Source organism: Maniola hyperantus, chromosome 5, assembly GCF_902806685.2.
Source record: "Maniola hyperantus chromosome 5, iAphHyp1.2, whole genome shotgun sequence".
NCBI lineage: Eukaryota > Metazoa > Arthropoda > Insecta > Lepidoptera > Nymphalidae > Maniola > Maniola hyperantus.
This window is the reverse complement of record NC_048540.1, coordinates 12390890-12418727: the sequence shown is the minus strand read 5'-3', so window position 1 is coordinate 12418727 and position 27838 is coordinate 12390890. Positions and strand designations below refer to the sequence as shown.

Below are 27838 nucleotides of genomic sequence, written 5' to 3'. Positions count from 1 at the left end.
AACAAAATCGTTTTTAAACATCAAAAATAGCAGAACGAATTTATTGGAATTATTATTAAAAGTACATTTTAACAATTTCGCTTAACCCCAAGTTAAAACTTAAAGCATCTTATAAAAAAGGTTTAACAAGTTCACGGTCCGTTACTTAAATTAACAAAAACAGTAAAATTTTTGAAGGAGAAAGTAGAACGAAATAATATCTTCCCCAACAAAACCTTTTTGAAGGGCGTGTTAACTGATAAAATGCTTTTTGAAATATCCTTTTCAGATCGATGAGCATTGAATGAATTACGCCTTGTAACTTGATCTTCGGTTATATAATACTCTTATTAGGACAGCAAATGTTTGGTTTGCCTACACGTTGTCACGAAAAATTATGAACGCTCTCTTGGCACTCAAAACACTCATGCAATTTGCACAGGGATTCATAATTTTTTATTAATGTACGACGAGCTATGATGGGCGATTGTTTGAGTGAAAAAAACTCGCACACTCGCACCTAGCCTAGTGACAAATCACAAAACTATCCCAAATACACACGCGCTTCTAGTTTTTAGCTCAACTCCTTTTTCGCTAATCGTTGGCGCTCGGAAAAGTGCCTTACGTCGAAAGCTTCATCCATAAGATATTTCGCGAGGTTGCTGGCTGCATCACCTTTCTATTAAGCGTGAGCTAACTCAGCTAACACTTACTCGTAGTTTCTGGCGATCAGTTTCAAGTCCCGCGTAACGTTGACTAATTGCGTCCAAACTGCGAACTTTTGCAATGGCCTACATACCGAGTTCTTGGAAATAACGAGTGACAGTGAGTGTCCTGAATCGAGAGCTCAGAGGACGGCTCATTAGTACCTGTCACGCTCCAGATTGTCTCGCTTTTTTATTCAAAGGCACTTCATTTTAATCAGCGTTTCAAATAATGAGACATGGAATTTTTTTGTTTCTGAAAAATGCGAGTTTTTTTACCCAGGACCAACGAGTACCTACCGTACCTTGATCAACGAGTACCTGCCTAGCGAATAGAGATCATCATCATCATCATCAACCGATAGACGTCCTATGCTAGACATAGGTCTCTTGTAGGGACTTCCACACGCCATACATATTGCATACAATGTGCAAGCGTAAACACAGCTGCACTTTCTATTTCCTCACTCTCATAGCCCGATGAGACGGAAGTCCGATACAGAGCCGACGGCTTTACGGGCTCTCTGAGGCACGGGGGTGAAACACCGTCAACTTCCTAACTCTGGGCTAGTATTGAGAATTTCTTAACAGAAAAGTCTAATATCTGAACTATTTATCCCAGGATTTGGACCCAACTTGCGACCCAACCACTAGATCAACGAGGCAGTTTTACTATTACTTAGGTACTAATAAGCAGTTTATTGTGCCAATATGAGACTGCAGAGGCACTATATTAGAGGCATGGGTAATTGGATATATTGTGGTTCTTTTCCGCTCTTATAGTTTTTGCCATTTACAGGTGGTTAAATAGATGGGTCGTGAAAAACTAGCAGACAGATAGACACACTTTCGCATTACAATTGTATTAGTCTAAGTCTTAGTAATAATATAAAAGGAAACGGTGACTGACTGATTGACTGACTGACCGACTGCATCTATCAACGCATAGCTCAAAATACTGGATGGATCGGGCTGAAATTTGGCATGCAGATAGCTATTATGACGTAGGCATCCGCTAAGAAAGGATTTTTGAAAACTCAACCCCAAAGGGGGTGAATTAGGAGTTTGAAGTTTGTGTAGTCCACGCAGAAGAAGTCGCGAGCATAAGCAAGGAAGGAAGGAGTATAGGAATTTACTAATACCTACTTCTTGTATTTGTTCTTCCGTCACTTAATTGGCACTAATTAATATTGCTTAATCACTTAGCTAATAGTTCACTAGACACCAAGCCGAAGCTGACTAAAATTATCACCGAGATTTACCATAAGCATCTTTTTTCGTAGAAGGTATTATAAACTGATGACTTAGGTGTATAAAAGTGAATATAGAACTGATGTGTGGTACGTAAGGTTAAAACAAATTTTCGTAAGTAGGTGCCTAATTGAATATCACAATAGTTTCGTCACGATTTCTGAAATATTTCTAAACGTTGTCTCACAAAGGCAAATTTAAAGAGGCTCGTAAGTAGGTAATGGTGTGGCCTAGCATTGTTGTGCCTATTACGAAGTAGAAGCATCGGTACCTATTTTTCAATGAAAAGAAAAAAGTTATATTTTAAATGACTTTTCCACGCTAGCAGATAAAATGGACTTTTCCACGCAGATCTCAAAAAACAAAGGAAGCTTTTCCGATCTAGTGAGATGAAAACATAATAGTACATGTAATCTTATCTTAGGTCATATTATAGGATTAGTCTTTAAATTATCAAGTAAGATAGATTTTAAGTACTTGTATGTTTGCAATAAATTTTGATTTCCTATATATTTTTTCCTTATTTTATTACTAAAATAGAAATCAATTAAGTAAGAATATTTTTTCAGGTTTTTGCTTTAAATAGAAACTTGTTATGAGTAGCGCCATCTAGCGCAGAATGGTCGCATTAACAACATAGATTTAGATTACGTTCCGTCCAAGCGTTTTTCAGACAAGAGACAGCGTAAGTATTTTATTTTCGAAATTCTGCTATTTTAAGGGGCTTTTATAGGTGATCTGTATGTCAGCCCCATCGTTACAAACTAAATTAAAATTAAACTAGTTAAACCTAAAACTATAACAATTTGAGAGAATCACTAAGGAGCTAAACTATGAGCACCAATAAAAAGCAAAGTCAGTTGCACAGATGCAAAGGTAAAAGTTTCGTTCAAGATTAACAAACGCTGACTTGTGCAACCCATTTTGCTTTCATTAATTACTAATTAGGTACTTTTAAAGTTTAACGGTAACCGTAACGTAACTTTAACCGCCTGGTATGCAACTGGCTCTTTGAGAATAACTTTTCAAGTCAACTCTGTGCCGCATTAAGTGTTGTGTACGTAAATCGTCGATCAACAATTTATGATGTAGGTAAATCTATCGAAACTAAATAAAGTTAATTTTTCCCATTTCCATCCAAACTATATGACAGACTTATACAGTAGGTAACGTTAACTTAAAAAGTACTTACCGTACACTAGAGCTTTAGCTCAGATCGTTTTGGTGGTGTATTAGATCTTGCATTGTTGTAGTGGGTGCTATTTTACCTACCAAGCATCGATGCATGCCAAAAACATCAAAATTTTTAAAAAGACGGTTTTATCAATTCGTGAAAAACATGCCTAGATGAATCAAAAGTAGGTACAAAAATCAGTACCCTTATTAAAAATGCGAAAGTGTGTTTGTTTGTTGGTTTGCTGGTTTGTTGGTTTGTCCTTCAATCACGTCGCAACGGTGCAACGGATTGACGTGATTTTTGCATGGGTATAGATAAATACCTGGAGAGTGACATAGGCTACTTTTTATCCCGGAAAATCAAAGAGCTCCCACGGGATTTAAAAACTCTAATACCACGCGGACGAAGTCGCGGGCATCAGCTAGTACTAAATAAAGAAAACAGGAAAGAGAAATTATAGCAAACAGCGTCAAAACAATAACACTATCAATAATACCAAAGATTTTTTAGATTAAATAAGATAAATGTGAAATGAATTCCCAGTACGATTGCATCAATCAGGCGTAGGCTCTACTTGCGCTTTACCGCGAAACATTATTATCATCATCAGATAGTACAAAACAATAACAACGGAATCGACAGGAAAACGCAAAAAGTAATAATAAAATGTGTATGTTTTCCTATAAAAGTATACAGCGTGTTTGATAAATAATGTAACATGTGCTTATCAATTCATAAAATAATATTTGAGGCTGAGTTGACTACAATAAAGAAAATATAGTCTTCATTTGACTCAAATTTAAATGTAAAAAAATATAATGTCTTTATTTGAATAAATTCAATAGAAATATTTTTACAAGTCATGATACTAAAATCGTAACGTCTATAAAGATAATATGCAGTAACAAGGTGCTGAAATGGCGACCTGGCACCGGAAAGCACAGCGTTGGAAGACCCCACACTAGGTGGACGGACGACATCAGGCGAGTCGCAGGGAGCCGCTGGATTCAGGCGGTGCAAGACCCTGGCGTTCGGAAGTCCCTACAAGAGACCTATATCCAGCAGTAGACGTCTATCGGTTGCTGATGATGTAGTAACAAACAGTTAGTACCATAGATCATTTCGTTGTCTCTGCTTTCTTTAGAAACGGAAAATAGTTATCACAAGGACTCGACTCTACTTGACTCCGTCTGTCTGAGCTGACCCTTAGGCGAAAGTTGCCTACGCGTAGAGCTCAAACACTGTACTGTCCTTCGTAGTTAAGCAAGCCAAATCAAATACCTTCTTTAATACCACAGCGTTACTTATGAGTTATGATTATAATAGTTTGATATACATAGATAACGACATTATAGATATAGAGTAACCTGTGACTGGATCAAACAACTCCCTTTACAGTACGCGGCCAAAAGTGATAAACATCGATCTTTAGAAGGAGACAACAGATTTGTAGAGCACTGTCTCGGTCGTTGAGCGCGACAAAGCGTCATATGGGTATGAGTGACAGAGACAACGCTCTACAAAGATGAAATGTCACTCTAAAGGCCGATGTTCGTCACTTTCGGCCGCGTACTGTACTTTAGTTTCGGGCAAGTAAAGTATTTAGCAACTTATCCATACTAATATTATAAATGCGAAAGTGTGTCTGTCTGTCTGTCTGCTAGCTTTTCACGGCCCAACCGTTCAACCGATTTTGATGAAATTTAGTACAGAGTTAGCTTATATCCCGGGGAAGGACATAGGCTAATTTTCATCCCGGAAAATTTATGAGTTCCCACGGGATTTTTAAAAACATAAATCCACGCGTATGAAGTCGCGGGTGTTATATTACGACAAAATTGGATACATAATTATTATGCTAAAATTCATCTAATCATAAACTTGGGAGTCTGAAGTAAATGTTTGTTGTGATGTTTAAAACAGAATCGTTATTCCGTTTCCGGATACAATGTCAATGTTCCTAGTTTCTTGCTGTCATCATACAATACAATAGTGTAAAACTATTATTGTTTATTCTTGTTTAATTTGGTATCTAGGAATATGAAAATATGAAAAATAATATTATATAAATTATCAATACATGTCACTAATTATTCATTGTAAATTAAATATTGTCAATATACTAAGAGTGACATTATATTAAGCTATTGTCAACATACAGTTGGCAATAGCTATTATGTGAAATAATAATGTTGTGTAAACTGACAATTTAAGTCGCTTATTATTATTGTAAATTATTAATATGTAGACCATCAATGTCACTGATTTTATTATTGTAAATTGGGCGTGTCAACATACCTTTTGTCAACAAACCTAAAATAAATAATGATTAATATTAAGATCATGTGATAGTCGATATCCGCCTTGTTTGCGATGGCAGTGTTATAAAAGTACCCTACCTCGACAGAGAGGGGACAGTCTTGTATCGACAGCCCAGAAGCAAACACAGCGGACCTTACTGAAGTTAAGTATTCTTATATTTTATTATAATGTAATGTAATCATTTGCCTTTTATAGGTTACCTGTTGTAACTGTGTACCAAATATGTACCTACTACTTTACTCAACGTTCTAATGTTTTAAAAGATGTGTGTTATGGAGTTTCTTTGCCCTTTCTTCTCCATGACTAAACACCTTAGCGAAACGGGTGGTAGATTCATTTTAATATAAATAGATCAATGCTGAACAATACAATTCAATTATTATTCGACTTGGTTGGTTTTACTTCTGTATTTATCACCTACCCTCTTGTGCTATTTATTTTATACATTGAGATAAAAGTAACACTAGGTTGTTAGCTTCTGATTATTATAGAAGCCTGTTTAGATGATTAGGATTCTTACTTTGAAATAATACAGCAGATGCTTTGCTTGATTTTTAATTACTTAGTATTTGGCCTTACCTGGCAAATAATTAAATGATAACTTTCATTAGTAATCATTGGATTTAATTTATCATCACTATTAAAGCCCACTGTCTTAACTTCTCTCTCTTTATTGTAATCTCACATCAGAAGTGGGATAGACTCCTGCTATTCATAGCATAAACTAATCGCCTTTTGTGTTTTAGGATGGACCCGACTGTTATTGAGCTACTCAAGGCTATTAAGGATGCAGTATCCGGCAGTCGTCGGGGAGACGATGTAGTGCTGCCACCCTTTGATCCCGATAAGAATGATAATGGTGCCGAGAGCTGGTGTACTACCGTAAACGCTATTGCAGTGGACCTTAACTGGAGCAGCGTAACAACTGTTGCTAAAGCGGGTAAGGCCCTTAGAGGCTCTGCATTATCGTGGTATGAAACATGGGACCCCGACGAAGGTAGAACTTGGGAAAATTTCAAATCAACGATTATAGATCTCTATCCCGAAAAAAGGAACTTATCAGATAAATTAACGAAAGCAGTACTTTTAACGTCAGAAACAGCAGATTCCTATTGTGAATATGCAAGAAAAAAAATTAGACTACTTAAAAATACTAAAATAGCCTTCACTGAGCAGCAGTTAGTCGAGCTTATATGTGGGGGAATAACCGACGTTAATGTACGAATGGCTTCTCATAATAGTCGTGTAGAAACTACGGCAGAATTAATCTCCTTATTTACTACATATTCAAAAATACCTAAAAAGCGCCCCTTTGATAAAACTAGCGAAAAAGGCCAACAGTCTACTAGTACTCCCACAAAAAAAAAAACTTAGAAACGAGGAAAATCACAATAGATGGTGTACTTATTGTAAAAGTTGGAATCATACCTGGTCCGCCTGTCTTAGACGCAGATTTCCAAGAGGGGATAATTTCTTTCATAACCAAAGACCATCCAATCCCGATAACCCTCAGCAAAATATGCTAAACCATAACGACATATCATCAGGAATGACCGAGCGTCCTTTGGAAGATACAGGAATCTCTTAATACCACTATCAAAAAAAAAAGCACAGGGTTTCCTCGAATGAGGAATTATTGTAGGTAGTTCTTAGTTCTTATAAAGTATACCAATTTAATAATTAATATTATAAAAATTTAATAACAACCGATCCACTGATCTTGTAATAATTTATATAGTAGTAAATGAATGGCACTAACTCAACAAAAGAAAAAAAAAAAAAAAAAAAAAAAAAAAAAAAAAAAAAAAAAAAAAAAAAAAAAAAAAAAAAAAAAAAAAATAGTATTAAAAAAAAAAAAAAAAAAAGGGGGAAAAATATAATGTATAATAATGATTTAACAATAATTGCATATTATGTGGTGCACTTTGTCGATCAACAAATAAAACAAATTCTATTCTAATTTCGGTTTGACGTCTAGCTATTCTAGTTTTGTGACAGTAACATTGACATTGAATCATTGAATTTTGTTTTGCGAATAGCACAATCTTATTTTTTTTGTGTCGGTGCTTTTGTTGCCGTAGTTGATTTAACTTCACGGGCTGCACTTTTCTATTTTCCTATGTACTTCGGGAACGAAGTACTTATCAAGATGGCCGAATTATAATAAAACATACTAATAATTTATGCTAAATGACAGAAGGAGAACGGAGAGGAAGGAAAGAAAAAAAAAAAAAAAAAAAAAAAAAAAAAAAAAAAAAAAAAAAAAAAAAAAAAAAAAAAAATTTAAGGGGACAAAATGTTAAAACTCACCATGTGACAAAAAGTTCAATGGGACAAAATGTTACGACTCACTATATTGTGACAAAATGTTAAGACTCCCAATGGGACAAAATGTTAAGACTCACTATGTGACAAAATGTTAAGACTCCCAATGGGACAAAATGTTAAGACTCACTATGTGACAAATGTTAAGACTCCCAATGGGACAAAATGTTAAGACTCCCAATGGGACAAAAACAAAACTTGAGAGATTTCCGAAAGGAACGAACTGAGAGATTTCCGAAAGGAACACATATCGAGATTCCCGAATGGGACGAGCTTGAGATTTCCGAATGGAACTAAATATCGAGATTCCCGAATGGGACGAGCTTGAGATTTCCGAATGGAACTAAATATCGAGATTCCCGAATGGGACGAGCTTGAGATTTCCGAATGGAACTAAATATCGAGATTCCCGAATGGGACGAGCTTGAGATTTCCGAATGGAACTAAATATCGAGATTCCCGAATGGGACGAGCTTGAGATTTCCGAATGGAACAAATATTGATAATAATAAAAATAAATAAATTAAAAATAAAATAAATAAATATGGTAAATGTAATAATAAATACATATTATAGTAAATTTATAACGGTAATAAATAATAAAAATAAATATTTTGAGATTCCCGAATGAGACAAACGTTGAGATTCCCAAACGGGACAAGAGTTTTTAATCCTAAAAGGGACAAATGTTATTATTGCCGAATGGTATTAAAAAAAAAAAAAAACAAAACATAAGGATTTTTTTTTCCTTTCTCTCCGTATTTCCCTATGTACTTCGGGAGCGAAGTACTTGTCAGTATGGCCGTGTTATATTACGACAAAATTGGATACATAATTATTATGCTAAAATTCATCTAATCATAAACTTGGGAGTCTGAAGTAAATGTTTGTTGTGATGTTTAAAACAGAATCGTTATTCCGTTTCCGGATACAATGTCAATGTTCCTAGTTTCTTGCTGTCATCATACAATACAATAGTGTAAAACTATTATTGTTTATTCTTGTTTAATTTGGTATCTAGGAATATGAAAATATGAAAAATAATATTATATAAATTATCAATACATGTCACTAATTATTCATTGTAAATTAAATATTGTCAATATACTAAGAGTGACATTATATTAAGCTATTGTCAACATACAGTTGGCAATAGCTATTATGTGAAATAATAATGTTGTGTAAACTGACAATTTAAGTCGCTTATTATTATTGTAAATTATTAATATGTAGACCATCAATGTCACTGATTTATTATTGTAAATTGGGCGTGTCAACATACCTTTTGTCAACAAACCTAAAATAAATAATGATTAATATTAAGATCATGTGATAGTCGATATCCGCCTTGTTTGCGATGGCAGTGTTATAAAAGTACCCTACCTCGACAGAGAGGGGACAGTCTTGTATCGACAGCCCAGAAGCAAACACAGCGGACCTTACTGAAGTTAAGTATTCTTATATTTTATTATAATGTAATGTAATCATTTGCCTTTTATAGGTTACCTGTTGTAACTGTGTACCAAATATGTACCTACTACTTTACTCAACGTTCTAATGTTTTAAAAGATGTGTGTTATGGAGTTTCTTTGCCCTTTCTTCTCCATGACTAAACACCTTAGCGAAACGGGTGGTAGATTCATTTTAATATAAATAGATCAATGCTGAACAATACAATTCAATTATTATTCGACTTGGTTGGTTTTACTTCTGTATTTATCACCTACCCTCTTGTGCTATTTATTTTATACATTGAGATAAAAGTAAACACTAGGTTGTTAGCTTCTGATTATTATAGAAGCCTGTTTAGATGATTAGGATTCTTACTTTGAAATAATACAGCAGATGCTTTGCTTGATTTTTAATTACTTAGTATTTGGCCTTACCTGGCAAATAATTAAATGATAACTTTCATTAGTAATCATTGGATTTAATTTATCATCACTATTAAAGCCCACTGTCTTAACTTCTCTCTCTTTATCGTAATCTCACACGGGCATCAGCTAGTACATAATAATTATGTTGGTCGTGTAGGACGTAGTGTTTACGTAGTTTCAGGATGAGTAAGGTCAGCAATCACGGTCGTTAAATGTGATTCATCCTTTCAAGATTCAAAGGAATCCATGGAGTCTGTTATCGTCATAATTCTATATAATTGGGAATTTAACCATTTATTTGAAGCAGTGGGATTAAGTAATTTTGTAGATCCACCTTGTATTTAATACCTACTTACTCATAAAATCCATATCCGTCTTAATATTATAGGAGCCTAGGTGTGTCTGTCTGTCTGTTACGTTTTCAGGGCCGATTATGATGTGGTGTAGAGACAGCTTGCACCGCGGAGATGGACTTGGGCAACTTTTTATGCCGGAAAATGAAAGAGTTCCCACACGATTTAAAAGCATTCACTCGGACGAGCATGATCTAAAAAAAAATTGTAACAACTTTTATTTATAATTTTGAACGCTACCGTAGCACTAACTTTTAAAATACTAGATGTCGCTTTACCAAGACATGCGGTTCTGCTCAGGTTTACTAGAAAGGATTTTTATTTTTTAAAGGTGTAACGGTTATCCACTCCAGGTTAGCTATCTAATGTAAGCTAGGTGAATATATCATTAAAACGGAATTAAACCTATAACACTATGACGTCATATCACATGAGCTGGTAGTCAAGCGGAAACTCTGTCATCGGTTAAACATCTACTATGTTAAACACACAAAAATAATATATTATGTGTATTAAGTTTCCGGTAATGTATCTAAACCCGATAAATTGCGGTAATTCCCTTACATGAATCTGCGTTTTATCGGCACATGACTGGTTTTTGTTGCTAGGTAGGTAAGTTTATATTTTAGAATATGATATTATGCCATAGATAAATTATTTTCCATTTGTTATCGATGATACGTTTTACAGATGAATATGTCACTCACGGCTGACTACTTAAACATTATTTTCATACTCAAGAGCGTTTCAAATCCTGACGGTTTTTGATATTTAGGTTTGTTTTGCTACTAAACCAAACGAGGTAGTCCCCAACGAGAGTCTTGTGAGCATGAAGCACGTGTGGTATAGTGCAGTCCCAAGTCACTGCAGTGACATGCTTCGTAAAATGACTTTTGCTTGCATTACAAATCGTCCACACGTACGCGCGCTATATGTGTAACGTTCTACCGTGTTTTTTGTCCCACCTTGTGTCTGCAAAAGCTGAGAGTTAAAACAATACAGATAAGTATATAATACTTGTCAGACACAACTATTTTTTTTTACTCTAACGAAAATTGGATCACAGATTAAAATTAAGTAACGGTTGCCGTTAAACTTTGTTTACTAAATAAAAAGCAACGTGGGTTGCACAAGTCAGTAACTAATCTCCACAATTAAGATCTAAGATAAAAGTTTGGTTCAAGACTAACAAACGCTGACTTGTCACACAATGTTTTTTTTCAAATTTTGATGCTAATAATAACTAGACTAACTGTACTAGTGTAACTAGACCTTACTGAAGTCTCGGGAGTAGTTTGGCGGTTAAACTCAGCTACAAATCGTAAGATAAATCAGGGCAATCCGTCCACGTCAATATATTATCTAGAATAACACACTTACATGAGAGTCTATCTGTACGTCTGTAGCCATTAATGGTTAGTCATTAATCATAATTATGCCGAACACGAATACGAAACATTACCAAGAAAGTTTTTTTGTTACATGTTTTCATGTACTCCTAAGTAGGTAGGTATAGTATGTGAAGTTTGAAGACCTAAAGCTAAATAGGTAAAAATAGCGCATTTCAATAGGTTCAAATTTTAAATCACGTTATCGGTTATCAATGCACAAACTAAGTTTTTCTAAAAAGCATAAGATACCTTTTACATAATTGTGCGACATATCTGAGTAAACTTCGTTGCCGAAAGTCTGGACGCATTAGTATTTCACATAGTAAACGAGTTACGACGCGACTAAAAGTTGGGCGTGCATAGTTGTCGGTACATTGACGCCGTGTTCCGTTGTGTTACGAACATGTATTCTACTGGCATGAAACTGATCGTATCATCTACTCTTGCAAATATCGTAATATATGAAGGGCCTCCTAAGGGATGATATATGCTAACACGTGGCGAGACTAGCCGTGCCACGTCCGAGGCACGTCCGATGCGCAGATAATCCACGGATTGCAGTTTTGTATAAAGAAACGTAACACGGACGAGGCTCGGATGACTCGGACACGGCACGGTCAGATGTGACCTCATACAAATTCCCAATCTGGTGCCTCGGACGCAGCACGGCTCGTGCCCGCCACGTGTTAGCATAAATCATCCCTAAGTCGGTTAATCTAAAAGTTAATACTTTGATAAAAATAGGCTCACCTCCCGGGTTAAAGTTTTTCTGCTGTGTAGTGACCGCCGACGCCGCGGCCGACGATCTCCGCGATCTGGAATTATCCAACACAAACATTAATATAGATTAACACAATCTATCTACTTACTCTATCTACTATTACTATATCCATATTGTAAATGGGAATGTGTGTTTGTTTGTCGCCATACATAGTGATGCATTCAAAAGTATTTGTAAAACTTAACAAAAGATTAAAAAGGTAATAGATAGCTTGTAACCTGAAGACGGGACATAGGATACTTTTTTATCCCGGAAAATCGAAGACGTTCCCATGGGATTTAAAAATCTCAATCCATGCGGATGACGGCATCGATCGTCTAGACTCTAGTTTATATAAATAATAATTTTAGGGTTTTCCTTTATCCATTATAACAGCTATAGTACGCGACATGTCGAGATGGCAATCCAGGCATGAGACGGGGGACGCCTCGCACACCTGCACGTCACCCGCGCTATCCCGCACCGGGTGAACGCGGGGGCTGTGTGGGTGTGCGGAGCGGCCCCAACCCGATTGCCATTTCGACCTGTCGCGTACTATACGACTAGTCATAAAACCTAGATATTATTCTAACACTTGGTTCGCTTTAGGGTAAAAGTCAATTTAGACCGAAATGTGCATTTATGTTATCGATTTGCGAAAAGCTTTGCTCCATTAGGTAGTTAGGTACACTTGTATGGTGTAAATATTGCAATACCTAAGTAGGTATGTCTTGAATTTATAATATAGGACACCTTTTCTTCCTGTGACGTAGTACTTTACTCTGGGTCATGACTCATGACGCCTTCCATTAATTACATAATCATCATCATTAATCCATCACCGGCTCACTACTGAGAACAAGTCCCCACTTAGCATGAAAAAGGTTTAGCTATAGCAATAATAGTGGCAGACTTCAGACACCTTTGCGAACATTATAGAAAATTCTCAGGCCTGGCAGGTTTCCTCATGATGATCCAGAGTTGCAGACCTCCCGAACATGAGGCCGATGTCTTAACCACTAGGTTATTAACGCTTTAGGTACATAAATGGTAGGGGTTTTCTTGGGAAAGCGATAGGTTTCCAAAACTTACCCTAAGATCTATAGAGCGCGCTCTGACTTAGCTTAGACTTAACACAGAGTAAAAACGAAACAGAGCTATATCTATCACATAAATCAGTCTCGTTTTAACTCAATCTTGAGCAAAGTCAAAGTGCGCTCTATAGATCTCAGCCTTAATGTTTCTAACACAATCCTCTCTTAACTCAACACCACGCAATATAGAACATAATATTATTTGATATCGACCGCCGAAAACCATTATATTTGCGTAAACAAGAAGCTTACACATAATATGAAAGGTGGCCAAGTAAATTTACAAAAATACTTAAAAAAATATTTATCATAATAAAAACGGCTCAACGTATTAAAGGTTCAAGGATGTCCATCCCTATCCCTAATGCTTTGAAACAGTGCTTTTCTTTGAGGATATATTTCGCTCGTATTTAAATATTTTTCAGGAATAAAAGCTTATTTTTTTACATATTTACATTTGGCCTATATTCAATAGTCTATATATATATATTCAATATATAAAAGGACGAGGAGACTGACTGACTGACTGACTGATTTATCAACGCACAGCGCAAACTACTGGACGGATCGGGCTGAAATTTGACATGCAGATAGCTATTATAACATAGGTATCCGCTAAGAAAGGATTTTTGAAAATTCAACCCCGAATGGGGTGAAATAGAAGTTTGAAATTTGTGTAGTCCACGCGGACGAAGTTGCGAGAATAAGCTAGTAGATAATATAAAGGTTAAAGGTGAAAACTTGAGATCAAACAATATTGTAAGCTAATTCGACTCCGCTCGAACGTTTCAATCAGAACAAGGATACAATATCATAAAAGTTTTGCCTTGGAACTAAAGATAATATTTTCGCTCATTGGTAGTTTTCCGATGCTTCAATAATGGAATATCCATCGCCAAAATTATTTGCTGTAACTTTATCTATCTAAATAAATTATAAGATTGCTTAAAATTATTACAGGCGAGTTAGTATGTTAAGGAAAAACGCAATTAATTCATTTCCCATATTGACCATTATCAACCGATAATCGTCCACGGCTGGACATAGGTATATTGTAGGAACTTCCACACGCCATGGTCTTGCTTGTATTTAGTGACTCCCTGCGGCTCGTTTGATATCGACTGTCCTGTGTCCACCTAGTGTTTCATTTTTAAGCGTATTTTATTAAAACAACCAGCTTATGTCCGCAACTTCATCCGCTTGGACTACATATATTCAAACCCCTATTTTACCCCCTTAGGGGTTGAAATTTCAAAAATCCTTTCTTAGTGGAGGTTTACGTCATCTGAGTGCGAAATTTCCACGGAACAGAAAGAACAGCCTGATCCGCCCAGTAGTTTGAGCTGTGCGTTGATAGATCAGTCAGTCAGTCACCTTTTCCTTTTACATATTTAAATTCGTTCATATCCGCAACTTCGTTTGCGTGGACTACGCCAAACTCCTGTTTTACCCCTTTAGGAATTGAATTTTCAAAAATCCTACCTTAGTCTACGTCATAATTACTATCTGCACGCCAAACTTATATTATTTAAACTATCTTATTCCTGCAACTTCGTCCGCGTGGACTACACAAATTTCAAACCCCTATTTTACCCCCTTAAAGGTTGAATTTTCAAAAATGATTTCTTAGGGGATGTCTACGTCATAATAGCAATCTGTATGCCCAGCCCGACCCGTCCAGTAGTTTGAGCTGTGCGTTGATAGATCAGTCAGTCAGTCAGTATTTTGAATTTTATATAATATACTGATAGATAGATTAGATGAATCCATAGTAAAGAAAACAACTCGATGGTAGATACGTATTTCCCTTATAACGCAACGTTGTCGTCCCTGAACAAATATTTATGTATCCCAAAATGTCTCACGAAGGTCAGCCTCAAACATTTTTCATTAACGCACATTACTCAACCCTTTTCTTTTTGTTTGTTTATATTTTGGGTAAGTGCAAAACCAGTTGAGCGTCGGATTTAAATTGCGAGTAAATTAAATTGAATTATGAATTATGAAAGTTAATTGCCGTAATTCGTAACACAGCTATAAGAAATTTCCGAAAGAGAAACGTTTTTATTGGGCTTGATTCTATAAAAAGAAGCATAGGTAGATACAAACCTGTAATATACTCGTAAATGAATCCATACTAATATGATAGATGCGAAAGTGTGTCTGTCTGTCTGCTAGCCTTTCACGGCCCATCCGTTCAACAGATTTTGACGAAATTTGGTACAGATATAGCTTGCATCTCGGGCCAGGACATAGGCTTTTTATTACAATTTTTATCCCGGAAAATCAAAGAGCTCCCACGGGATTTTTAAAATCCTAAATCCACACGGACGAAGTCGCGGGCATCATCTAGTACGCCTATATAACAACCAACATTAAAAACATGCCAAAGAAATGTACCTACTTGTAAGACTCAGCGAAAGGTATGTATGATTTAATTAAAGTTAATTGAAGATACACTTCTGAGACCCTCTCTTTGTCAATGTAGTATCGAGCTCTTTCACTTTCCTCAAAGATCTATACAGTCTGATTTCGCGAAAGAAATTCTGTTCATCGCAAAGCATATTTTACTTTTATATAAAATACGAGCACTTGTATAAGTCAATGGCTTCAAACCTTGACCTTTTTTGTAGCTCGATCCTTCAGTGAATGCTCTTGCGTAAACAAAACTTCCACTCTAGGTATATTGATATCTTCTGATATATTAAATTTGGATGGCCAATCGAAACGTTTAAATTTGTCCGCTCAGAGCGCTGTTCATTTTACCATACTTTTTTTATCAAATAAAAATGGCGAGCAAACGAGCAGGCGGGTCACCTGATGTTAAGTGATTACCGCCGCTCATGAACATTTGCAGTACCAAAGGAACCACCAATGCGTTGCGAGCCTTTCAGGAATTTGTTGGTACGCCCCTTGAATAACCCCATGTTGTAATCTAATGGGAACACCGCCGAAGGGAGTTGATTCCACAGTTTGCATGTGCGTGGAAAAAAGGATCTGGCACAACGGGTGGTCGAAGTGTACATATTTATTATAATTAATTATAATAAACCTAAACATTTTCATAACTTTTCCATGGCAAGTCCAATGATGAAAGTAGGTACATGAAACTTACCAATGAGATCTCTTCAAATTCTTAGAATAGCGCTTTGAAACTTTTTCTACTCGAACAAAGATCAATACTAAGCTATGACAATGAAACAATTCTAACAATAGAGTGTCTCAGGACTCCTAGGCATCCCCCGTTGAAAAAGTAACTGCAGTCTAGTGAACGAAGCTTTTGCTCACAAAGTAAGGAATAGGTAAGTCTGTTTTACGGAATTTAAAAATTCAATTTTGTCTCTGCTTTTTACCGAATAAATTAAAAAGCGGTCAAGTGCAAGTCGGACTTGTACTCGAAGGGTACCATCGTACTACATATTTTAACATTTTTATGTGCAACAATACACGTTAATGGATAACAGAGTCAAAAATCCTTTCTTAGCGGACGCCTATACGTCATAATAGCTATCTGCATGCCAAATTTCAGCCCGATCCGCCTAGTAGCTGTGCGTTGATAGATCAGTCAGTCAGTCACATGGATAGGCAAACAGACGGACTGAATGAAATTATAGGCATGCCTGGTACGTTACCTTAAAAAAGCCACACTAAATGTGAACGTAAAGAAATGACAGGTAAGGAAAGTAAAGAAAATGACAAATAGGTAATTTAAATCATCATCCTTGCTAACAAAACGGCCAAAGGGGTTGGGAAGTTGATTAAATTCTGTACTTAAATATATTAATGACTTGTTGGAGAGTCGTAAATGTTCCTAACAAAGCGATTTAATGCCTACGTTCAACTTTACGAGACAATGCCCCCTCGCATCAGCGTTATTAACAAGTTTCCAACTACGTGACACTATTTAGCTACACAGTGGGAAGTCATATACTAACTACATAGATAGGTTTATTACTACCTACCTACCTACCTTACCTATTAACCTACCTTTACCTTACCTATTAATTTCCATTGTCAATATTTGCTATAAAAAAATTGAAATATTCGGTCATTAAGTTGATGATGAGTTTTATCATTTTTTTATATTATTTTATTATATTATAGTTTTGTAATGCTTTAAAAAGTTGGATTTTGTATGAAATATGTTCGATCTAATATTGCGAAAATATAAGTCCGAAAGGCTTCAGTCTGTTTTTCGCTGATTATTATAATAAGTATGTTTTCTCCACAGCTGATAATTAACACAGTGTGTAGACAGACGGACTGCAAGTCAACTGCAAAATTTCGGCTTGCATGCAGTTAATGTGCAAATCATACAATTTGTTCTAATATTACGAGCACGCAGTTACGCGGGCTACACAGTTGGTCGGCAGTTGTGAATTATGATGCAGTTGATAAAAATACTTTACACTTAATAAAACCCTATGTATAAGTATTCGGATTCCTTGGCAGCTCACGCATAATTATCCGATGCTCAACGCCTACATTAACGAGCAATGCGTCATTATTGAAAGCACATAAAGTCACAATAAATTTATGACTTGTCTGCTCTGCTGATAACACAAGCGTTGCTCAAGTACATTCCCGACGCGTTTTCTCTGACGTACAGTGACGTAGTCACTACGGATGCTGGCGAGTGTCTCGTAATGAGACATCGTACTAATTTATGACTCAGAAATCAACAAACGAAAATATCTTGAACAAGTGAACCGTTTTTAATGAATGTAATAAAAGTAAAAGTCACGTTTTATTTCCTACGATAAAAAATCTGAGACAAAGATCGTTTTGTTGAAGCCGTTCATTTTTTTTTAACATTTAGAGTAAATCCACACGATGCGTTGCGCTAGCGGTGCGGCGCCTAAACGGTGCCGCTGCGTCATCCTACATAGGAATCGCTGTACCATGCCACACCATGCGTTAGCGACGTCGTCGTGCGGCGCTGAACCACACTCGCAACGGACTTGGGACCAGAGAGATGGGGGGGGGGGGGGGGGGGGGGGGGGGGGGGGGGTGTTTTGGTGCATACCTACTTATTCCGGAGCGGCAACGCAGTGCTCGTATCGCACCCAATATTCAAAACCGGAAACGCATAGTGTGGCTTCAGTCTAAGATTAACTACCTAAAGATAAATAATTGGCACTTACGAGTGCTGAAAAGGTAGAGTAGCTATTTCAATTTTGTCTCTTGTTGCCAGTTCATTCATCATCATATAATTTCGAAAATCGTATGGGATTATTAATATCAGAAGATACTTTTTTATTCCGCCGATCTCAAGCCAATCTCGAAATTATTGATCCGTCGTGTGTTAGCTTTATCTTAAATAGTTAAAAATAAACCTTATCTATCTATCTAGCTATACGTTGGCCGTCTAGGAATATTTCGTTGTGCAAATACCAATAGTTTGCTTGTGGGCGTAGATTGTATTGGAGATAGATGTGATATATTTATATAAAGCAACGAAAAGTGGCCAATTTTATTTGTTACTTGTTTAGGTAATCGCCATTTAAAGTTACAGTGGATCTTTAATATTGTATTGTAAAATGTTATTAGTAAAAGAGGTGTCAGGCAATATTATATCCAAATTCCAAAAGATTTATTATAAAGCTTCCTTAGCAAAACTACTCCATATTTATTTAAGCACTGAATTTCTCGAAATTATATCCCGGACTTTCCTCGAATACTAATTTACTAATGCTCTGAATGGAATATCTACCTGGATATCTTTCAGTGGCTGTATCCATTATATTTATAAGTAGGTAGGTAAATTCATTTATATTTTAAAGTATCATCTAAAACATGCCATCGTTACTTGAATAAATTATAGTCCAGACTTCTATTTACACTACGAAAACACCAAACATTTATTTGGCATGAATTTGGTGTGGCTATCGCGCGTACACAGCAATCTCGTATAGCTACACTATACGTGTCTACGAGTACTAAAATGAGCTTTAAATTAGGTACAAATAAGGTACGTGGACAAAACACAACGTTGGCGACAATGTTTTTAAAGTTTTCTCGCTAATAATAACTATCAGAGGGGTGATTCGCTAACTCAGTGTCTAACACTGAATGATAGCCACCGAGCTCATTTGACATTGGTTGGTTCTACATTGCTGCTTCACTGAGTGATATGAAAATATTTTTTGTAGAAAACCTTCAATGGATTAAAAATCAATGTCAAATGTTAGCTCGGTGGCTATCATTCAGTGTTAGCCACTGAGTTAGCGAATCAATGGGCAGGAAGGGCCGCTAAATTTGCGTTGTTTAACCTCAGCCTAAGGGTTCCGCGTTTTACTACAGCACTCCTAAAATAGGTAGGTATATTCAGACAAACTGTGATAGCCTAGTGGTTAAGACGTCCGCCTTCTAATCAAAGGTCGGGGGTTCGATCCCGGACAGGCACCTTTTCTGAGCTATATGCGTTTTAAGTAATTAAATATTACTTGCTTTAACGGTGAAGGAAAACTGCATGCCTGAGAGTTCTCCATAATGCTCTCAAAGGTGTGTGAAGTCTGCCAATCCGCACATGGCCAGCGTGGTATACTATAAAACCCTTCTCACTCTGACAAGACACCCGTGCTTTGTAGTGAGCCGGCGATAGGTTAATCATGATGATGATGATTCAGTCAAGCGCGCTCTATATTAGGCTGCATCCTAGTCCATTTCCTAGTCCCCAGCAAAACCCACTAAGAACTAGGACTTACATGGTCTCCACGATACAGGTCATCTAGTGTGGAGACCATTAGTAAACGACACCGAAATAACCTGTTTTGTAAATAAAGATATTTTATTTTATTTTTTATTTTTTGCATCATCACTTGCCAACAGGTCTATTTGCAGCCGAGTGCTAGTCTAAAAAAAGTTACTAAGGCGTACTTACTTAGAAGCCGGCACATTGGTGAGGCATAGGAAGTTGGTGCGGACGCTGCGCAGACTGGCCAGCACCTGCGCGAACGGAGTCACGATCAAGTCTTCTCCATGACTGTAAACAAAATTAACCTTATTACAAAGTGCATAACAAGATAAAATTAAAGCACTAAAACACGAATGTTCCTGCTAAAATACTAAGTACAAAGATATCACACTAGGTTACCGTAATAGGTTTATAATTTCTACAATTGATATATTTTCGAAATCAACACATTATTATACTATTAATTTGATGCAAAAGTAAGGATTTATTTGAAATTTTTTGGTCGTATTTTTGTTTTTTCGTTCAGCTGTATCGAATTTGTCATAACACTTGGACCACTAAAACAAAGTCAACAATAAATTATCAACCTACCTCATTTATCAACATCTAATGAGTAGTTTGGCAATTATAAAGGAACCAAAGCCCCGACACACGTATACAACTGCTAAATAAAATAATTTTACTTTCCGTAGTCAATTAAAAACTATAACTCAATATGTAGCAGGGATTTGGGCCACAAAATATTTTAAAGCTTTTTGTTTAGGTACCTACTTGTAGAGACTTGTATTTTTCTTAACTTTAATCTACTTATTTTTGGTTCAGTCTATACCTTTCGTATTGTTCAATATAATTAATTCAAAGCGAGAATAATTTTAAAAGTTCTTTCAAGCGACAAAATTGAAAATCAAATGCAAACTAATTTAAATTACCTAAATGTTTAAGCGGAATAGACTATAATTTATACATATCTCACACCCGGCTTTACTCACTTGTTTAGTCGACGTTAGCCCGACTGTAATAATTTATTTGCTGAATATGAGTAGTTCACAGGATGTTTACAATAAATTACAACTAAGTGTAAGCGACCTTCATATTCTACTAAATATCTAGCATGCAAATATTACATACTCCTCAGAAAATTTATGTACAGATAATACTGATGAGATTAAAATGGATTCTTAAAAAAAAAAAGAATTTGGTAAGTATATGAATATGGAAAAATAATTATATTTTACATATTTATTGAAAAGCTCATGCAAACAAATGTTTAAAGCAAAATGGAATAGCGTAATGAAATAATAATAGAGGCACGGAGTAAGTACTGAATAACTTTTATTAAAAGCGTTTGGGTTTCATACAAAAATCTCTAGAGCTCGTTCACGAAGTTCTAAACTTCTAAGTAATTAAACTGTGACATTCTTGCGACTGTAGAATAGAGACACAAGTCTAAATTGTAGGTACATTGAAGATTCTTTTGAAAGTTTGAAATAACTACGCTGTTGGAAATTATACAAAAACAATTGTCATGTTCTATTAGGTCATGCAGTAATATATACTCACACCTATGGTAGACCACCATACATAACAACCGGGAAAAATATAACATTAGGATAATTTCTTCTTCATCGCAGACATCCCATAAGAAATGGTCGTACGAAAATCAGCGTAAACGGTGTTTCGGAAATTTTGTTTTTTGCAACATTGGATAAGGTCACAATAAAATTCCAATACAATATTGTCCTTAATCAAAATAGCTAAAGAAAATTGCAAATAATGAATCATTATTTGAAATTTTCTATTTTTTTACAGGATCCATTATATCTGTAGGTACGTATTTCCATAAATACAGACATAATGGATTACCGTGATAACATGATCTGTGGTGATAGCGCAATCAATTCAGATATGACGTGCAGATACGCGATAGACGTCATACGTAACCGATCAAATTCTTAAGATAAGTGTTCTTGTTATTCAGAAGTAGGATTTAGATTTTTAAAAATCCCGTGGGATCTTCGCGTATACATCCAAATCTGTTCAAGTCTTTCAAAGTTATGGTGGAATAAAAAAACTCACATAATAATTTTTATCTCTCATTTATAAATTTTTCTCATTTTTATCATATTTTTAAAAAAAAACTACAAACAATAAAATAACAGAAGCAACAAAAAAATTAAAGAAAAGTAACAGAAAACCAAATAACAGGAACAACAAAAAATAAAATAAAATAAACAACAGAATATAAAGTAACAGAAACAACAAACGATAGAATAACAGAAACAACAGAAATTAAAATAACAAGAACAACAAAAATTAAAGTAACTGGAACAACAAAAAAAAAACAATAATTAAAAATATGATTATTATAGTATGGACCCTGAAAACATAACACTCCTTTTTTGGGCACTCGTGTAATTTTATAAGATAAAAATTATTTTATCTTATCTTAATGTCTAGCTTATGCTCGTGACTTCGTCCGCGCGGACTACACAAATTTTAAAGCCCTATTTCACCCCCTTAGGGGTTAAATTTTCAAAAATACTTTCTAACTGGATGCCTACGTCATAATAGCTATCTGCATGCTGAATTTCAGCCCGATCCGTCCAGTAGAGTGAGCTGTGCGTTGATAGATCAATCAGTCAGTCAGTCAGTCAGTCACCTTCTCCTTCTCCTTTTATACATTTAGATTGTCTGTCTTTTTGTTCGCTACTTACGCGTTCACGCATCGTTTATTTGAGTTGACACTTTGTGTAGTTACTGTGGGCACCTGCATGAAGTTTATGACATACTACATCAACACACAATAGGTTGCACGTGAATCGCATTACAAAAGATACTGGGTATTATATTTTACTTGTACAGATCACAAAGTACAGATTGTTTTTAAGCCTCTTGGGAGACAAGGAACTATTTCTATTTCCTTTTATTTCTTTATAAACTTGACTGTCTTGAGTGAGACTTAAGTTGGTTTGTTTCACTCTTAACTTCAAAGGAAATAAACTCTTAATTATGTAACCTATTTATTCTTGCTCGTTATCGTTAACTATGAGTAGCCAATAAAAATTAAAAAATATGAGGGAAGTCATTACATGTAATACGTATAGTATGATTAGTAAATGATGATTTTAATTAAGCCCAAAAAACTTGCACGATTTCGTTAAAAATCAATCAGTTTATTTTAGTTCTCGTCATAAATCTATCTTAAAATATACAGTCTGTTTTTGAACTGTAAATTGCAATTCAGATGCAGTTGATATGATAGCATCGCAACTGCCGACTGATTGTGCAGTCCACATGCAGTCGGCGTGCAGGTTTAGTACACAGTGTGAAGATGGTGTGAACTGCACGCCGACTGCAAGCGGACTGTGTAATCGGTCAACAGTGAGCAGTCACGTAGTATGTCAATTGCATAGTAACCGCATACAAAGTATAATTTTGCAGTCAGCTTGCAATCCAAATGACCGTCTCTATTACCACTGGGTGAAAGTCGAATACCAGAGAATTCTATAGCTTATTTAGAATTGTTTTAGTACCTAGTCATAAATTTTGCAAGTCATTTATTTTAATACATAATTTTAAGATTTTTATGTGATCTATAAGTTAGTACTTTGTGCAGCCCCGTGCATTAGTCTGCTATCACTCATGCACCAGAATAATAATAATTTTCGCTACAAATATACATTGTACTATATAAAGATTTTAACGGTGAGTGTTTGAAGGTAAACATTGCAGTTATAGTGGAAATTAAAGTTTCTACGCAACGTATAAGAATGATCAGTAATTTACTCCTTAGAATACCGGCTTTATTCAGCAGTATGATTACTAGCTGCAGTCAAATTGCGACCTGTAGTCTAAAGTTAAGCCAATTAAAAAATATTTATGATCTTCTAATAATTTCTGGTTTGTTGAGGTCCTGCATTATAAGGTTTACATCCAAGAAATCCATACCTACTAATATTATAAATGCATAAGTGTGTCTGTCTGTCTGCTAGCTTTGGTACACAAACTTAGCTAACATCCCGGGGAAGGACATAGGCTACTTTTTATCCCAGAAAATTAAGAAGTTCCCACAGGATTTTTAAAAAAAACCTAAATCCACGCGGATAAGGTCGGGGGCATCATCTAGTCTTCCATAAATGAATTCTGGTTTATTGAGACCCAGCTTATATTATAAGGTTAGATCCCAGAAATAATTTACTAAAATAATTTTACTGTTTATAGTTTTGTATGTAACATTAGTAGGTAGTAGGAACACAACCTTGTGCAAAATTGGAAAATTTTCCATAACCCTTAAATACCCAGCAGGCTAATTACATTTCTGATATAAGGTGCGCCATAATTCCTAAGTCGACTGTGACCGTAACGTTTTCATTTCGAGCTTTTGGTAGTTTAGAAGCAGGTTTAATGGGCGTCTTTATGACCGTCGAGTTGTGGTGGATTGTAATCACCCATAAAGAGCGGTTCAATAGCGCGTAAATTAACACCACCCTCCGACTTTTCATTACTTTGTTTCCATGAGTTTTCACTGTATCGAAAGAGTAACTATTATATTTTTTTGTAGTTTTAGCGTTGGAAAACCTTTCTCCTTGGTGGCCTGTCAATTATTTCACATGGACTCGCTGGATATCAGTACCATTATTATTCAGTAGAAATCTCTGCAAGAGAACGATGATCATTAGTGGCGTGGTGAACTAGGGGATACCTGGCGTGTGCTATAGCCTTTCTAATGAAACCGGTTGGATGGGGCACATTGGTTGGATGGTTTAAAAGTCTATAACGGACAAAGTTGGATTTTTTGTGTTTTATACAACACATGTTGAACATTTTTTGTGTTTTATATATTTTAAATATCTCTAATTAATCTCTATATCTTATATATAAATATAGAGATTAATTAATTGAATCGAAGAAGGATAACGAAAAGAGTTAAAAAACTAATAATATTTTAAGAGGACAATGGGACACGTTGGCCAGCATGTCCAATAAAAACAACTTATAATTACATCACACGCTTCAGTATTTTTTATGGGCAGAACGCTGTAAACCACCGGAAAAAAGAGATATCATCCTGCAAGTAACATAAAAAGTGCAGTTTTTACTAGTAAAATCACAGCTGAAAATCAGCCTCCTGCATCTTATGTGTGTTAACACATATTATGCAAGACATTATGCTGAGCTGTACACACTCATTTGGGGTGGTGTCACAGATGAAAATGTTACATTTGTACTTCGTTTTTATCTGTGACACCAACAACAAATAAATGCATTTTCTTTCTTTCTTTCTTTAGTATATTCATTGTAATTTATAATAAATAGTTCAGCTATAAACCGCTTATATTACTGTATTTAAAGCACTGCAGTTCGTATGCTATCCTCAAAAAACGTCTTCATTGACGGCATATTTTTTGTTAGGTACGCCCATTGAGTACTTGAGAAGAACAATGTTGCAACTTGCATTGCATGCAATCAACCTCGGTCTTTCTTCACACTGCAAAGGTTCTGCTTAGGTATCACTCTAAGGTTAATTACCCAAGTGATAAGCTGAAAAAAAATGCAGCACAGCATGAACTTCTCCATTGTTGATTGAATTTTCACGAGAAAATCGTCACAAGAAATATAACTTTTAATGTCCTCGACTGTACATACCCGGTGGTTTCATGAGATAAACTATTGCGTTACAGTAACTGTAGTTTATAAGCAGTAAACTATCATACATTAGTACTCTATTGGTTATCAGGCCAGGGTCCATACAAAAATGCCCATGGTCCTTTAAATAAATAAATAAATAAAATAAAAATCTTTTTTATTCAAATAAACTTTTACAAGTACTTTCGAATAGTCGGATGCCTCTACCACTGGTTCGGAATGCCTTCCATATGCGGAATGCCTTTAATATAATACAGTCTCAGGAGAATGGAAAATGTTTTCGCAGGGCTGTTGAAAGTAATAAATTATATCTCAAGTGTAAAATATTCAATATTTATTCATAGAACAAAACATGTTCATAGAGATAGGTACTTGCCGGGAACATTATGCAAATTACACGGGAGACCGAGTCTTTGTGGTAACTAAGAGTACCTTATACCGAGAATGGTACCACCCTTCAGGTTTTTGCCTTTTAGGTTTTACTACATTATAATAAAAACCCTGAATATAGGTAACATTAAGGAATACGCGCCAGATTGAGGAATAGCTCCTTTTTTGAAAGCCGACCGGCTTAAATAAGGAAAGCGGCGGAAAACAAGATCGGTATTCAGTGTTCGAAAATCAGAAATATATTCTAACGGAAAAACTGGGACAAAATAAATGATAAATAAAATATTTTGATTGTTATTATTACTTTCCTAATAGATTAAATATGAAAATTTCAGCATAATCCATATTAATCCTTACTGATTTATAAACAAATGCGAAAGTGTGTATTTCTGTTTGCTACGTTTATTCGGTCCATCTGTTTTTTGACGAAATTCGGAAGATATAGAGCTGTCATCCCGGATATGGACATAGGCTGACGATTTTAGGCTTATTTCTAAATAACGGCTACTTTTCATAAAGAAAAATCAGAAAATCCCCACGGGATTAAAACAAGTCTAAGTTGCGAGCATCATCTAATTCTAGGGCGAAAGAAATTGTTTTAGTTATAAAAATGAACGATATTTTTACAATAAAAAATCACATGAATGTTTCTCCGCTGAATCACCAAGTTTAACGCTGTGCGTGATAGTTATCACATGATAGGAATCATGCGGATGTGGGTAACTTGGCGCACGGCTCTGGAGCGTTGCCCAGTTTGGAGGGGTCACCGAGAAACGATGAAAACATAACGACGTGTTTTCAAAACTAATTGGATTTCATAATAATACCTACCTATATCACATCATCATCATTATAAACCAATAAACGTGCGCTGCTGGACTGACCGGAGGTCTCTTGTAGGGACTTCCATACGATACGGTGTTGCGCCGCCTGAATCCAGCGGCTCCCCGCGACTCGTTTGATGTCGAATATCTATCCACCACTAAAAAAAGCTGTGATAGCCTAGTGGTTAGGACGTCCGCCTTATAATCGGCAGTCAGGGGTTCGATCCCAGGCACGCACTTCTAACTTTTCGGAGTTATGTGCGGTTTTTATTAATTGAACACTTGCTTTACCGGTGAAGGAAAACATCGTGAGGAAGCCTGCATGCCTGAGAGTTCTCCATAATGTTCTCAAAGGTGTGTGAAGTCTACCAATCGGCACATGGCCAGCGTGGTACTGGTAGACTATGGCCAAAACCCTTCTCACACTGAGAGGAGACCCGTCCTCTGTAGTGAGCTGGCGATAGGTTGATCATGATGATGATCTATCCACCTAGTGGGAGATTTTCCAACGCTGTTCTTCCAGGCGCGAGATCGCCATTTTAGCATCTAGGGATCACACGTCTATCGGCTTTTCGAACTGTGTACCCTGTCCATTGCCACATCACCTTAGCAACCCGCTGAGCTACGTCAGTTACTATGGCTCTCCTAGGGATTTCCTCATTTCCTCCAAGAAACTCCAGGCATAGCTCTCCCCACCGTCCGCTGAATGACTCTAAGCTATCATAATAATACCTATACATGCCTGTATTAGACCGGAGTGTTTTTTTTTGTTATATATGTAAGATGGTTTTCACGTGTTCGTGATCACGCAAGAATGTTGAAACGTCACTATTCACGAGTCTGGAAAAATGCCCAGCTTATGCCTAGTGAAGTGCGATAAAATTAATAACATAAGCTTTATAGATGTGACGTTATTGCAACCAGTTGTGACGTTGATGTTTTTCTCAAAACATTGACGTAATTGAAAATGAAAGTTTTCGATTTTTCTGCTTTTCTCAAAGTAGAAAGTAATCTATTATACCTTATAAGGAGATCAAACCTTTATAAG

The 27838-nt window shown here is 35.9% G+C and overlaps 1 protein-coding gene across 12 annotated transcripts in view; it reads right to left on the bottom strand.

Moving 5' to 3' along the window:
• dnc (phosphodiesterase dunce) overlaps positions 1 to 27838 on the bottom strand; it is a 465943-nt gene that overhangs the window by 53071 nt on the left and 385034 nt on the right. For all 12 annotated transcript variants that reach the window (XM_034968460.2, XM_034968458.2, XM_034968459.2 and 9 more), the window contains 2 exons: positions 20117 to 20218; positions 12130 to 12194 (listed from right to left, as the gene is read on the bottom strand). In XM_034968460.2, the coding sequence (XP_034824351.1) occupies positions 12130 to 12194; positions 20117 to 20218 (167 nt within the window). The remainder of the gene's footprint in view (positions 1 to 12129; positions 12195 to 20116; positions 20219 to 27838) is intronic.